We start from the raw sequence: 16,542 nt of genomic DNA on the forward strand, positions 1-16,542 counted from the left end.
TCCTGGAGGTGCCTGTGTATGGGGCATCCACATTTCCTCCCTGTGGGGTAGGGGCAGAAAAATCAGAGAGAAGAGGAAGAGACTGCTGCTAACAGGGCCAGGAAGAAGGGTTAGGTGCCCCTGGCCCTGATGATCGCAAGAATGGAGAAGCCAAGAGGGGTCACAAACAAGCAGTCTCCCATCTTCCCTGTTCTCCCACCTCAGCCCCGGGCTTTCCCCTCCACCTCCCACCCTTCTCTCTGTTGCTTTCCTCCCACAGTCACCCCTCCCACCCTTCTCTCTGTTGCTTTCCTCTCACAGTCACCGGCACTGAGGACTCTCCTTGCCCTTCTAGAAGCTAGATTCTGATGCAAGGAGGCAAAAAACTAAGCCAAGCAAAATAATCATGTTTATTGTATAGTGAGATATAGTATATGAAAAAATAAAGCAGGATAAGAGGACAGAAGAAAACAGAGGGGGAGAAGGTCATATTCTATAGGAAGTATTCAGGGAAGGCCACCCTGAAAACCTGGTGGTACTCTAAAGAAAGAAGGAAGACAGCCAGGCACATAATCAGGGTGGAAGCTTCTAGACTGAGGAAGCACTTCAGAAAGTGACTGAGACGGTCCTTTGGAGTGAATGAAGAAACTATTTGAACCTCCATTTATATTTTTACCTAAAACATAAAAATCATATGTGCCTAACATTTAACATGTTAATTATTAAAATACATTGGGAGCCTGGTGGCCCCCTTGGTTAAGCATCTGACTTTTGATCTCAGCTCAGGTCATGATCTCATGGTTCATGAGATTCATCCCTGAGTCTGGCTCTGCACTAATAGCGCAGATCTTGCTTGGGATGCTCTCTCTGCCTCTCTTTTTCCCCTCCCCCACACTCTCCCTCTCTCAAACACATAAACTTTAAAAACATTAAGTAAAACATAAGGTAAATAAATATAGATGGGGTGAATGTGAATAGTCAATTTTTAAAAATTATAGGAATGGGAAAATAAAAGTTCAGAGATTACTACAGCCTAAGGCAATGATCTCCTGGAAGGCCCACGTGGATTTTTTCTGCATCATATTATCTGCAACAAAACAGGTATCAATATGCTGTGTATATCTTTTCCCTTCTAATTTATAGCACAGTCCCTACTCTTCTGTATTTTCAATAGCAACTAGCCCCATGGCATGCAGATGGGTCGCTAATAAATGAATAGATGAACAGATGGGCAGAAGGATCAATCAGCGTGGAGAGGTGATTCACTGGACGAACCTTCATGCATTGAAACTCCACAAAAGCAGCCTTGGCACAATAAAGGAGCTCAGCTTTGGCGTCTGACTCGAGTTAAAATCATTCAAGGACTACCCTGGGCGATTTATTTACCTCGTCTCCTAATCTGTGAAATTGTAAATGAATGAAAGCGAAGAACTGAGACAATCATCCGGACAGCTTCAAAGCACAGTGCCTGATGTTCAGTGGACGCTTACCACCTGTTATCTCCACTCTGCTCTCCAGACCCCCACTCCCACGCAGCCGACTCCCCATTATCAGCACCCGAAAATACTAATTTGCTAAGGCAATGAGGTACCTTGCTGGCTTTGACCCCTCGATTCGTGTTACAAAAATTCCAAGGACCCAAGAGTGATGGACAGACAAATGTGCGGAGAGACAGGTGAAGTGGGGCTTAGTTACCTGAGAGCAAGGTAAGTTGGGAAAAAAAGGGGGGGGCGGTTTGAGCCCGCCTGAGCTAGAGCAAACTTGGACGTACAGGTGTACCTTCAGGGAGCGCGTGACGTGGCATCGGCTACTCCGACCTGTCCGTGTGGTGCCACAAATGCACCCCCTAAAGGTGTGGGAAGATCTTGGGCGCCAGAGAATGGAAGAGTGGGCAAACCAACACCACGCTGCCTTTGGCCACAAGGAATGTCAATTCTCACTCACTTTCCCCGCCTCCTTTTCCTCGCCCTTTTCCATAAGTCTCGTCCTCTGGCGCCATCTGCAGGCCGCGCGCGGAACTCCAGCCGCGGGAAGACCCTTTGTCCGCAGCGAGTCTAGGAGACTGGGCGCTGTTCCTGGGCACTCTGTTCACTGGCCTGGGCGATCCTGCCAGGGGACTGCCCGTACTGCCCCCATTCCCAAGAGCTGCGTGTAAAAGAACCCTCGGGAGCAGAAGGAGGGTCACAGAAGTACTGGTAAGGGCGGTGGGGAGTGCAACTGGAGGAGATCAGAGCTGGAAAGGGCTGGAGTGTGCTGGGGTCGTGGAGGTTGACTGGACAGCGGAGAAGCAATGGGTGAGGGGCTCAGGACACCGTGCCTGCCTGTTTGAGTCGTAATCCTGGCCTTACCGATAGCTGCTTGTCTTCAGGCCGATTGCTTGATGTCTCTCTGTGGCCCCACAATTTCCTTTGAAATGGGGATAAGGTTGCTGCCTCCTATGGTTGTTAGAGGATAAAACTAGTTATTATTTGTAAATGCTCAGAGTACTTTTTGTTCAATGAAATTAACAATTGGATTTAAAGATAGCCACCTGCAGCACTGACGGCACGTTTTGAGAAATGCAAGTTACTGGGCCACACTCCCGCCTTACCGAGTCAGGATTTCTTTCTTTCTTCCTTTCTTTTTTAAAATTTTTTATGTCTTTATTTTGAGACACAGAGACGAAATCGAGTGGGGGAGGGTCAGAGAGAGAGAGAGGGAGACAGAATCTGAAGCAGGCTCCAGCCTCTGAGCTGTCAGCACAGAGCCAGACGCGGGGCTCGAACCCACAGACTCTAGGATCATGACCTGAGCCGAAGTCGGACACTCAACCAACTGAGCCACCCAGGCGCCCCCCGAGTCAGGATTTCTAACAAAGGGATCTCAGAAATGTATTTCGACAAGTTCAGCAGACGATCCTGATGCATCATAAACTTTGCGACGCACTGGTCTGAGCGTCCGCGGGTTTTAAAGCTACCCAGGTGATACGTATGGACACGAATGGACAGAGAATCACAAATGGCCAGACCCGTCTAAGTTACAAATAGGGAATCAAGACCCCCGTGAGGAGGCTGAATGTGCCTGCAAGAATCTGTAAGGCTCTAAGGTTAAACTGCTCGCAGACACCGCCGCCCCCAACTAGTCCCGTGGTCTTGCGCGAACTATTCCGTGAAATGGGTGCAAAAGTCGCACCTAACTCAGGGGGTGACTGCGAAGATCAAATGAGACCCAAATAAAAGTCTACTACTAAACACCATCCGGCTGGGAATAGGGGCTGAACTGAAGTGTGCATCCATCTCCGGGCGCTGAGCCCGAAATGCCTGCAGGTCCCTGGGACCCCGCTGGGCGGAGTTCCCTCTGAGAGGTCCGTGATAAAATCGGGCTCCTCGGAGCCGCGAGTCACAGCGGAGGAGACTGGGGGAGGGGGTCCGACCTCTGCGCTTCTCCGTTTGGTCTGTGCGTGTGCACTAGCCTTTCCGCGAGGTTGGCTCATTTGCTGGGGGCGCCGAGTCCCGCTAGACCGACCGCAGCAGCGCTGGTGCCCGCTTTGGGCCCTTCCGTCCGCTGGAAGCCGGTGCGGCGCCCGCCCGGACACCCGCAGGGACTGGCGAGGTTTCTGGCCGCTCCCCGCCAGCTCTGCAGCGGCCGCCGCGTAGCGCCCCGGATGCTCTTCGCGCCTCCCCCGCCGCCACCGCCCACCCCCGGGCGGGCTGTTGGCCCAGCTGCTGCGGACGCCGGGCGCGCAGCTCCCGCCCCGCGAGAGCGCCCTCTGCCGGTGCCTCCCACTCCCGCGCTCGCTCGGCGCGCTGCCCACCCGGGGGCCGCGGCGCCGCGGCTCCAGGGAGGAGGGGCGGGAAGAGATTGCGCAGTCGGTCCCGGAACCAGATGCTGACGGAGGGCCAGTGTGCTGGGTGCGCGCGTGGGAGGGACGGAGCCGCATCGTCAGCCCGCGGGTGGCGCGCGCGCGCAGATTCGAAGAATCCCGCCCTGGGACTCGCCAGCCCACGCGACCGGGTCCCGCCCAGCCTGGCCCGCCCGCCCGTCCGCCAGCTCGGTGGCGGGACTCGGCCAATCGGTTCCCGACGTGGATGCGTTAGTGGCCAATGAACGAGGACAGCCAGCCTCCGCCCGCGAGCCGCCGGCTGGCTGTGCGCCCAGCGCGGGAGCGGGGAATTCCGCTTTCCCGAGGGAAGAGGCCCGGCAGAGAGGCCGCTGAGACCCGTTCTTTGCAGCCCTTGCGAATCCCGGGGCAGCGGTACCCGCACCGTTGGACAGATTCTTCGCATCGGTGAGTGGTGCTCTGGCCCGGAGTCGGACGTGGAGCCCTGCGCGGGTGGTCGTCAAGGGCATAGGCAGAAGAACCTTGATCCGGAGCCAAAGAGGTTTTGAGGGTGGGGGGATAGGCAGCCTCCCATTGTGGGAACCCCCTTTCCCTCCCCCAGCCTCAGAGGTCAAGAGTTTTGCTCCTGGAACACTTTGAGATCAACTAGGAAGCTGTTTCAGCCACCGCGAGTAGTGCGAAGCGGCCGGGAGGGACGGCGTTAAAAGCCCAGATTTCTTAACTCCAGCCCAGAGGTAGTAAATCCTGATCTTTGAGGGCTGGGAAACGGTATCTTCCTTTTTAACAAACCCGGAGGGGGTAATTTGCAGAACCGTAAAAGTTTGATCTACACCAGTCTCCTTCATTTACAAATGAGGAAGCCGAGATCCCTAGGAGGGGTGTGTGGGGAGAGCGGTTGACGTTTTGGGGTGGTTCTTTCCTGGTTTCTTCCTTTGCTGCTCTGATCAGTTCTCACCTGAATGCCTGAGGGGAACCCTCTTCCCGCATGCAGGGTTCTGTCTGTGCGTCTTTCCCTTCTGTGTCCTGCGAACGTGTGAACCCTTCCCCTCTCTGTCTTTTCACTGAGGGATTCCACCTGGCTCTGCCTTTTGGCCCCTCTCTTGACCCCTGGCCTGGGATCTCTCAAGCAGTCAGCTACGGTGTAAGTGTGTCCTGTAAGTGTGCTGTATTTGTCACTGTCCAAAATTACACAAGGTCAGAATTGGTCCATCTTTTTTCCCCTTTAGGTGATTCCTCCCCTGACTTCCAAAAGCTTTACCAACATGCATGCACTGACCTATATTTGGCTGAAATTTCAAGGGGTACCCACTGCAAATCTGATTCTCAGTGCAGCTGTAGCTCTCTTCTCTCTAGAGCTCTGCCCCAAAAACTCCAGCCACATAGGCCTCTCATGACCCTGAGTTCAAGGTCTTCTCAACTCAAGGGGAACTGCCAGGCTCTGTTGTGTGTCCTTTCCCTGATATATGATCTGGAAACAGCCCCAGATCGAAAGCTAGACAGCTATAGGGATTACCTCATTTGGTTTCTCTCTCTGAGGGATGGGAAATCACTGTTCTGCACTGCCTGGTGCCCAGCATTTGAAAGTTGTTTTGCAAACCTATTCCTTTTCTTTTTTTTTCCCCAGCCATTGTAAGTGGGAGGGTAAATCCAGTCCTCGTTTCTTTAACTTGGCCAGAAGTGGAAGTGAGTCATAGTTTCTGGAAACTCATCATGAATTCCCTGAAGCCTGAAGAGAACAAGTCATCCAGTGCCACAGAAAATGGCCAGAGTACCAGACCTGAAGTTTCAAAGGTGTGTCTACTTTTCAACAACTCTTTGCTAGAGCAACATACCTGACCATAGCACGCTATGAGGATTCTGGAAGGAGATACTCTCATAGAGAATGGCTGTTATAAACCCTCCTTCCATATTGTGGAAAATATATTTGGGGGAGATCACACATATAAGTGCTTGTGTAAAACCAAATGATAGTGTATGAATCAACAATGCAAAGTGGCTGACAGTGTGGACACTTGATATCAGAAGGACAGACAGGCAAAAATAATACAATTCATGCTTACTGAGAAATTGGTGTGTCCCTGGAATTATTCTTGTCACTTCCTATGGATTATCTCATTTGACATTTAGTAAAACAATACATACTGTTATCATCCTATTTTATTTTTTTAAGATTTATTTGTTTTTGCGAGAGAGAGAATGAGTGGGGGAGGTGCAGAGAAAGAGGAAGACAGAGGATCCAAAGTGGGCTCTGCACTGGCAGCAGTGAGCCCGATGTGGGGTTTGAACCCGCAAACCCTTGAGATCATGACCTGAGCCGAAGTCAGATGCTCTGACCCACTAAGCCACCCAGGCACCCCATCATCCGTATTTTAAAAATGAAACTGAAACCCAACTTTCTTAAAGTTGCAAAAATAATGAACTTTAGGGCGAGGATTTGAATCTGGGCATTTAGACTTCATAGCCAGTTTTTGACTGACACAAAATACACATATCAATAATACCAAATCAAGATATAAACAAGTGCTTTTGGAGTGTAGACAGAAAAGTGCTTAATTCACACTCAAGAAATTAAGGCAGTATCAATGAGAAGGCTCTTAATAAATAGAATTTCACCAGGTAAGTGTATCCAGCATGAGGGAATTGTGTGAGCAAAGTCATATACACATAAAAACATATGTGGGAGCAATATAGTTAGACATCATCATATGTAAGAATTCAAGAATGAGATCATACTAGGGAGATATTTTGGTAGAAGATTATAGTAGGTTTGATTTCAATAAGAACTTTTATTTTGTCAAAAAGAATCCTCTACTTGTGAAATAATAAAATGGCTTCATTGGATTAAAGTTAAATAAAATTTAAACTTAATTTCTTCTGTTCACTAGCCACATTTCAAGTGCTCAGTAGCCCTATGTGGGCAATGGCTGCCATACTGGAAAAGCAGATATGGAACATTTTCATCGTTGCAGAAAGTTCTATTGGACAGTGCTGCTGTCCTAGTGTAGACTAGGGACCTCTGTGGCCTTGCTTCTCCAAGTTCACACAGCGGCAGCATTGCGGTCTCTTGAGACCTCTCTGTGATCTGCATTTTCACAAGACCCGCAGGTGATTCTTATGCCCATTAAAATGTAAGAAACACTGATCTGAGATACCCTGAAGATTCTGTAGGGTGAAATCTATCATTGTTATTAGCGTTATTTGCTGATGTTTACTTAGCTTGTACAGTATTGTTTCAAAGGAGGAAATGTTTAGCCCTGGGAGAAAATAAGATGGGTTCGTTGGTTCATCCGTCCGGCAAGTGCAGAGTTCAGCAGAGCTTTAATGCAGCAGTACACCTGGCCTCAAGGACTCCTTTGCTCCCAATCTCTATCCTCTGCCCTTCGTTGTTGGCCTCTGACTGGCTCTCCACACAGTGACGACAGAACTCCAGTAGGTTCAGAGCCTGTACCTACATTTGCTGCCATTCAGATAATAAGTCCATCCTGGTACGCGGAGACAACTTCCTTTTGCATCTAACTCTCCCAGGCTGCGTAGCTCAGCTATTCCTGCACAAAACCCCTGGCTGAGGAGGCACTTCCGGCATATGAGGCTTGTCCCTGAGCTGACGAATTCACTTTTGTACACCTGTATGGCTGCGACAAAATGGGAGAGCAGTGCAGTAGCTTTCTGGGAAAGAGCTGCCGTATCTTCCACTTCTTTGACCCCTATGCTTAAGTATTTGGATTTCATTCTGTAAGTGAGGGAGAAGTTATATACAGGCTTTATCCTTGTGTTTTTAAGGAGGAGATTTAATTTAAACTCTAAGCTAAATATTCACATTAAATGCCTAGGACTACACTGTTCAGTATGGTAGCCAAGAGCCACTTGTGGCTATTTAAATTTACATTCAAGTTAACTAAAGTTAAATAATGAAGGAAGTGAATAATTCAGACCCTGGCTCACACTAAGCGCACTTCACCTGGGCTAATTGTATGGGGTGGTATAGATGTTGGAGATCTCCATCACTGTAGAACATTCCACCAGGCAGCACTAGCCTAGGGCATTCACATCTACAACAAAACTACAGTGTGAAGTTTGCAAACTATTTGGTGGGAAAATGAAAGGCAGAGGGGGAAAAAAGTCTAAAAGAAGAGAACAAAGAAGGAGAATATAAATAAATTTGGAAAAAGTTGGAAAAGGAGAAGGCACTGAAAAGATAACAGAAATGAATACAAAGAAAAAATTGGTTACCTTACCAGTTGTCTGAAAGACTTTAACTTTCATCACTACTTTTCAACCTATTTATTATTAAATCTCTTCCACGTATAATTCTATGGCCTATGACAGATGCCTGTGGTCTTGTAACCATGACCAGAATCAAGATATAAGAGAGTTCTGTCAGCTTAAATAATTCCCTTGTGCTCTGCCTTGTCCAACACCCACCCAAACCTCTGGTGATCATCAATGTATCCTTCACATGTTGCCATTTCCAGAATATTGTGGAAATAGAGAGGGGCCAAGATGGCGGAGCAGGATGGAAGCCTTTTGCTTCTCTCGTCCCTGAAATGCAGCCAGATCAACAACAAACCATCTTGTGCACCTAGAAAATTGATCTGAGGATTAACACAACAATGTGCACAACTTGAACCTTAGAACTCTCAGTAGGTACATGAAGCCATGGCAGCTTAGAGGGGTGAACCAGGGGAGAGAGAAGCCACAGGGGGTAGGGAGCTGGTTTTACGGAGAGAGGATAGAGATGGGGGAGAGTGCAGGAAAAGCACTCCTCCCAAAAGCAGCTGGAGAGAAAGAGTGGAAACGCTCAGAAGAGACTTAACAAGAAAGGGAGAAAGGAGAAAGGATAGGATTTAAATACCATTACGACTCTGTAAACAGAGGAACTGAGAACCTCATGTAAATAGAACCATATGCTGAATCATACCTTTTGGGTGTGGCTTCTTTCACATATAACAGCATTTGCAATTCAGCCGTGTGGTTAGATGTATCAGTAGCTTTTTCTTCTTACTGCTGGGTGGTATTCCATAGCACAAATATAGAGTTTATCCATTCACCTCTTGAAGGATGTTTGGGTTTTTCCTCTAGTTTGTGAGGTTTTTTTTAATACTTATTTTGAGAGAGAGAACAGGAGAGGGAGAGAGAGAATCCCAGATAGTGCAGAGCCTGACATTGGGCTTGAACTCACTAGTGCTGAGATCATGACCCAAGCCAAAACCAAGAGTCAAATGCTCAACCTACTGAGCCACCATTTGTGTCTTTTATAAATAAAGCTGCCTTGAGTATTTGCATACAAGTTTTTGTACGTATATCAGTTTCATTGCTTTTGAGTTCTTACCTATGGATAGAATTGCTGAGTCATATGGTAAGTGTATGTTTACCTTTATAGGAAATTGCCAAAATGTTTTCAACATGGCTCTATCATTTTGTATCCTCACTGCCAATGTATGAATCCCAGCTGCTTCACATTCTTGCCAACATACAGTATTGAAAGTTTTCCTGATTTTACTTATTTGGCTAAGTGTGTAATGGAGAAGTATGTAATGGTCTCACCTTGTGGTGAGTTATTACTAATAACTAATGATATTGCATATCTTTTCATGTTCTTATATACCATCCATATATCTTCTTCAGTGAAGTGTCTGTTAAAATGTTTGGTCTGCTTTTATATTGGTCTTTCTGATTTTTTGTTGCTGAGTTTTGGGAGTATTTTATATATTTTGGAAATGATCCGTTTGTCAGATTCCTTTTCTTGTAATTTTTGTAGATAATTTATCTCAGTTTGTTGCTTATATTTTCATTTGCTGCATACTATCTTTTGGGGGAGAAAGTTATTGATTTTAAAGAAGTCCATTTTATCACTTTTTTTTCTTTTTTGGATCATGCTTTTGGTTGTATTATCAGAGAATTCTTTCCAAACCTAAGATCACAAAAATTTTCTTAGGAGTTTTCATCAAGAAGCTTTACAGTTTTAGATTTGTCTGTGATCCATTTTGCATTAACTTTGTTTGTATGGTGAAGTATGTGGATCATACAATAGTAATAGGAAACAGTGCTTAATTAATGAGTTCATTTGTTTGTTAATTTTGCATATGGCATTGTGTTCGAGCACAGTTTGTTAAATCAGCTACCCTTTCTCCATTGAATTACCTTTATATCTTTGTTAAAAACTGAGCAAAACTTGATTGGATCTGTTTCTGGATTCACTGTTCTTTTTTTTTTTTTTAATGTATATATTTCTTAAATTTTTTTGATGTTTAATTAGTTTTGAGAGAGAGGGATAGAGACAGAGCATGAGGGAGGGAGGGGCAGTGAGAGAGGGAGACATAGAATCAGAAGCAGGCTCCAGGCTCTGAGCTGTCAACACAGAGCCCGACATGGGGCTTGAACTCACAGACCAAAGTATAGCTCTACTAGAAGCAGGTAATGCAAATTTACAAAAGCAGTCAAATTAAATGTCATTTCATCTATCAATTGGCAGACATTTAAAATCATAGTACCAAAATGCTCTGAAGGAGTCAACCATATGGTTGGTGTCTGGGCATCAAGGAGAGAAGGAGCAGCACAAGTGGACATGATTTTTCTGGAAAGCAGCTGAGCAGCATGTATGTTGTGAAGTACATTTATAACCTTAGTGTCTGTATTTCTACAGCTGGGAATCTGGCCTAAGGAAATATCCAGATATTCAGCCAAAATGTTTTAAGTATAGAAATGTTTGTTCTATAAAAATTCGAGACAATCTAAGTATCCAGCAATAGAAGAATGAATTCAAAATTATTGTGAAATAAATATATCCTGTGGCCCCACAAATTGTGTTTAAGAGGTTGTTGGATGGCATGGAATGTCACTAAATTTAAATGTTTAATGACATGTCAGCCAATGGCAGATTGCCTAGGGAAGAATAAACTCATGCAGCATAGCACAACTTAGGAAACCTAAAGTGTGTATCTGCACATAAAGTAATAGAAACAAATAAAACAGAATGTAGAATGGTTATCTCTGGTGACGGAATAATGATGGGTGATTTTTATCCACTATTCATTATCCAGTGTATTACTCAATTTTTATTCAGAATATCTACCAGTTTTATAATTAGACAAACGTGAAACATTTTTATTAAAGGTGATTCTCATTAAGTTTTTAATCTTTCCCTTTTTTAAGGATACTGCCATCAAGCAGACCTGTCCAGGAAGAATTGCTGTTCAGTCTCTATCTGACATAAAGGAGTGTGGCAGGGCCAGTAAGCTTAGAAGTGAAGTCAAGCATGAAACATCTGTAGAAATCCAGAATCCAGACTTGAGCACCATTAAAAAATGTTACTTTACTTTTACTTTGAATAAAAACTCCAAGAAATCCGACCGTAGTATATTTAAAGCACATGGTAAACCAAATGAGAGTATCGACTCAGCCCTGAGAGCCAATAACAATTTCAGTGAAAGGATGAAGAATCATTTGGATAAGCACATTCTTGTTTATGAAGAAAAAACAATAGGAGGATATGTAAATTTAGGAATGCCTCTCAAGTGCCTACCTACTGGCTCCCATTTTAAAATAACATTTGGTCAAAGAAAGAGTAACCAGGAAGGTGATCAGATGTTACGCCAGTGTGAAAATCCATACATGGAATGCGTTCTTTTTCACGTTGTTGCTGTTGGGAAGAGGATAAAGAAGATTCTTAAGATCAATGAACTTCATGAAAAAGCAACTACACTTTGTGTCTATGCCCTAAAGGGTGAGACTATCAAAGAAGCTCTAAGCAAGGATGGTCGATTTCGATCGGACCTCGATGAATTTGAATGGGAAGTAATGGAAGATCATAAGACAATTCATGGAAAAGAGTCCCTGGCGGATGATGTGTCTGGAAAAACTTTAGAAATGGACATTTTTAAGAAACAAGTTGCCAGGAAAGGTACCCATAATAAAATTAAAAAAGAGAATGAAAATACCACTGAAGAAATCTGTCCGCAGGATCCAGTACAGTCTGAGGTTAGAGAACATGAACCAGAGGAAGATGAGGAGACTGAAGATGTAGAATACAACAGAGGAAAAATTCTCCCATCTCGGAATCTAGGGCGTGATATTAAAGGTAAAAGACAACGTACAATTTTCAGAATTAGAAGTTATTACAGTAGTAGTTTCAGCAGAAAATATAGGAGAAACAACTCACGTATTAGGCAAAGGCCCCATCCAGGTATGCAACATGTTAATCAGTATATCCAAAGGAGGGCAACTAACCTCTGGCTGAAGTATTTGCAAAGGTTGGACAAAGTGATAATGGATCAATATCCAAATTTTAATGAAGAGGCGCTTTGTATGACAAAGTATTTTCAGGATGAACAGAAGAAAACCAAACTGCCACCATTTCAACAATTCAGCATTTATAAAAAGTACTTCGGAAAGGTGACCGAAAATTCTACTTCTGTTGCAACCTGTGAAGATCTTATTCATCTTAGTAAGTCGGTTGGGTTCATGAAATGGGATAATAATGGAAATACAGGCAATGCTACTTGCTTTGTCTTCAATCACGGTTATATTTTCACCTGTCGACATGTAATACATCTTATGGTGGGAGAAGGCACAGATCCAAGTTTGTGGCCAGATATAATAAGCAAATGTGCAAAGGTAACTTTTGCTTATAAAAAGTTCTGCCCTACGGATGTCGATTGGTTTTCCATTGAGCCATGGTTTGAAGTGTCTGATGGAACTCTAGATTACGCCATCTTAAAGCTAAGAAAAAATGAAAATGAATTTCCTCCAGGCCTGTTTGGACAGATTTCCTCTCAACTGCCTAGTGGTTTGATTTATTTAATTGGTCACCCAGAAGGCCAGGTCAAGAAAATAGATGGCTGTGCTGTGATTCCTCGGAATCAGCGGTTAGAGAGGTACCCAGAGCATCATCAGGATGGGTTGATAGCACCCCATGCTGCCACTTACAATGTTTTCTCTATGTTTACCCAACGAAGTTTCCTATCAGAGGTTTGGCGCACAGACACACTTAGCTATGATACTTGTTTTTCCAGTGGGTCCTCTGGCTCCCCAGTGTTCAATGCATCTGGAAAATTGGTTGCTGTTCATACCGTTGGGCATTTTTATCAACATGGAGATAAAGTATATGCCCTTATTGAATTTGGCTATTCTATGGGGTCAATTCTTTGTGATGTTAAACAGAAAAATGAGAGCTTGTATAAATTATTAAATGAAGAGAAAAATGAGAACCATAATGAAGACCAAAATAACAAGTCCTTTCAAGATCATCAGATTGAACTGATGGAACATTAGAAAAAAAGATGTTTTCAAGAAAATATGCCAAGAATTTAGAGTATTCAGGGCTGTTTTCCTTAAAGTATAATGAATATTCTTTTTTAATTAGAAAATGATGTGGATGTTCAAAACACATTTAAGAGTTCAAATAAATTCTGACTTTTTTGGTCCTTGGCTTTTTTTCTTATTTGAAACAATCTCAAGCCTCAGTTAAAATACTTAGCTCTGTTATATACATAACCAATTGGTATTGGTACATAGACCAATTTGGTATTTGCCATTCTAAGTAATTAGGATGATACAACCATCCAATCTTCCTAACTGGTGAGGTGACCCCTGTTCTCTGCATAACAAAATAATGAGGAAATACACCTTTAGAGTGGAGGAAAACTCAAAATTCTTTGGTTATTGGGGCACCTGGGTAGCTCAGTTGTTTCAGTGTCTGACTCTTGATTTCAGCTCAGGTCATGATCTCATGATTCGTGAGATCAAGCCATGCATCAGGTTCTGCACTGACAGTGGAGAGCCTGCTTGGGATTCTCTCTCTCTCTCTCTCTCTCTCTCCCTCCCTCCCTCCATCCCTCCCCCTCTCAAAATAAAGAAACATTTTTTAAAAGTTATTTGGTTATCTTAATTTTTCCCTTTTGTGCCCCCTGTAACATCAGCCCTTATTGCAAATGACAAAAGAAAAGTCCAGCTCTTCTGTTCTTTCCACTAGTTCTGCCCTTCTGTGGAATATAGAAGCATGACTTGCTTAGTCCCCACCCCCACCCTCATATCCAGAGGCTAGAAAGCTAAAGGCTACATACCCCCGTCTAATTTGCAACTAAGATTCTGGGTATAAGTCAGATTCCTCAAAATAGATTCACTTGCCTTTTATTTGAAAGATAGAAATAAGGTGGAGACTTTCTTCTGCTCCATCTTCTGGCAAACTATGTCATAGAAAAATGAGTGTCTAGCCACGTTATACTGGAGGTCAGCTTCAGCAGGTCCAGGGGTCCCTGAAGGATGGATGGTGTCGGCAAGAGAGAGAGTGAGAGAGCCCTGAGATTCTTTCTGATCACCAGGCAAGCATCTCTGTCCTGTCAGTTTTGGTGTCTTTATTTATAGGTCAAACAATAACATGACATCATAAAAAGGAATTTTTACAATGGATAACTCTTTGTGATAAGATGCTTTGGAAAGTGTACAGAAGCAGGTTTTACAGAAGTATTCTTGCAGAACTACTCCAGTCAGTGAGGTTGAGTAAATCTTACAACTAAGGAAATAACAGGGTATTCTTAGTGAAAAACTAGATAACATACATATTTGTTCTAAGTTAATAACGCTAAGGTTAGGTCATAGGTTAAGTGTATAGATGGGCTAAGAGTCATTCTGTCTGGCTCACAAGAGAACGAATGTTTTTAAACTGGTTAATAAGTTGTTTGTGGAAACCTTTTTGACTTGATGCTGAATGTATAAACACCATGGAGGCCCTAAATGTGTCAACCTTTGTTTTTGGGTTATGTTTTAGCTACTCTTATCTATCTTTATCCCAGCCACCCCTGTAAGGGAGGGTGTTTGCAGAAAGTAGGCCTTAGGGAAGGGACTGCCATACATCACCAGTTAGAAAAGGTGTAAGTATTAACTTAAGTTCTACCCTTATCTGTTCCTTAACTCTATAATTAGGCTCTTTGTCTCAGGGCCAGTCTCAACTGTAACTCTTGTGTTCTTAACCCCCTTTATTATCTAAGTCTCAGATCTGCAAGACCCATGGGAAGAGCCTTTTGACAATCATCCACAGAGCTTTCATCTAAAATCTCTTTTGAAAAGGCAGGAATATGTTTTTCCTTATGAGGTATCTGTGTTCGGAATATCAGTCTGATACGGAATATTGTGAGGCCTGGTCAGTACCAGCAGGCTTATTTCCAACATGAACCAGTAGTAGCAGAAAGAGATACCAGTTTTCGTTTCTTATGGCAGGAGCTGTGCAAACACTGCCATTTCCTTGCTGTGACTGTCATCCAGTGAGGCCAGTGCGGCTCCCGGCAACATTAGGTGACCGTGTCTAGTCCTCAGCTTCACGTGGATTGAGAGGTGATTGCAAGCAGTAGCAGCACCCAAACTCTGCATTGCAGTGCCTAGTCGTTTGCTTTGATAGTGTCAAGAGGCCTTTGTAACAGCTTCATCCAGCTTCCGGATTCCGGTTTGCAGCTGACAAGGTGTGTGCTTTTTTTTAAAATTTGAAAGTGTCTAAATTAACCCAATATATATATGTACGTATGTATGTTTATTTATTAATTATTCTTTTTAAAATATAGTTTATTGTCAAGATAGCTAACATACAGTGTATACAGTGTGCTCTTGGCTTTGGGAGTAGATTCCCATCATTCATTGCTTACATGCAACACCCAGTGCTCATCCCAACAAGTGCCTTCCTCAGTGCCCATCACCCATTTCCCCCCTTCTCCCTGCCTCCCCCATAAACCCTCAGTTTGTTCTCTGCATATAAGAGTCTCTTGCGGTTTACCTCTGAGAGGGTGTGTTCTTGAACTCAATTCCAATATTGGCCCTTTGAATCCCTCCCATTGCTTTTATCATCCTAAAGATGTTCTGGCACTGAATCCCTTCAGTTGAATCTCTTTTACCTGCATGGAACTCTGCTATACCCTCCTTACCAACTAACAGTTGATCAGACTGACCAAATATGTGATTGTCTCTCAACTGTGCAAAAGCCATAAATCTCACTCAGAAATTGTTGGTTCAGAAGCTCTAAATCTGTATGTCTATTAGGAACAACTGCTAAATTTCAAAAATAAAGTAGCAGCTTGGACGAGAGAAGTTATTGCTCTCTCATGTAATAGACTACACGTACAGCCCTCTGTGGTTGTGGAGTTCAAGGTGTCATGATAGGTTTTCTCAGTCAGGTCCAAGGTGACTACTAAATTTCCAGCCCACGCACCTACACCACAGGCAGGAGCGAGAGAAAAATGTGCAAAAGAAAGGTACACCCCTTTCTCTTAAGAACACCTTCTAGGGGTGCCTGGATGGCTCAGTCAGTTGAACGTCTGACTCTTGATTTTGGCTCAGGTCATGATCTCACAGTTGTGGGATCAAGCCCTGAGTCAGGCTCCACACTCGGCATGGAGCCTGCTTGGAATTCTTGCTCACCTTCTCTCTCTGCCCCTCCCCATTCACATGGCCTCTCTCTCAATCCCCCCCTCACTCCCTTTCTCTCTCTCTCAAAGTAAAAAAAAAAAAAACATTAAAAAAAAACCATCTAGAAACTGCATATATCACAGTCGCTGGTACCTCTTGTCTACAACTTGGTTACATAGCTCACTTAACTGAAAATCAGGTTGTGAATATAGTGTTTATTTTGGATGACCAGATGCCCAGCATGAATTCTATTACTTTGGAATAAAGGAAAAATGGATGAACTAGTCATTTTAACCACAGTCCCATTCATATAGCCTCTCTAGTGTCTAAATATACTGTAGTTTCCACATATG

General features: G+C 44.0%; 1 protein-coding gene across 1 annotated transcript; it reads left to right on the top strand.

Annotated features, from left to right (window-relative positions):
* Positions 1-4,098: 4,098 nt before the first annotated feature.
* FAM111B (FAM111 trypsin like peptidase B) lies at positions 4,099-13,191 on the top strand. The gene is made up of 3 exons (XM_039245019.1): positions 4,099-4,246; positions 5,424-5,590; positions 10,952-13,191. Exons 2-3 carry the CDS (start codon positions 5,510-5,512, stop codon positions 13,067-13,069), a joined length of 2,199 nt encoding a protein of 732 aa, XP_039100950.1. The 5' UTR covers positions 4,099-4,246; positions 5,424-5,509; the 3' UTR covers positions 13,070-13,191.
* The last annotated feature ends 3,351 nt before the right edge of the window (positions 13,192-16,542 follow it).

This window comes from Hyaena hyaena, unplaced genomic scaffold (assembly GCF_003009895.1).
Source record: "Hyaena hyaena isolate Hyena2069 unplaced genomic scaffold, ASM300989v1 scaffold_252, whole genome shotgun sequence".
Taxonomy (NCBI): Eukaryota; Metazoa; Chordata; class Mammalia; order Carnivora; family Hyaenidae; genus Hyaena; species Hyaena hyaena.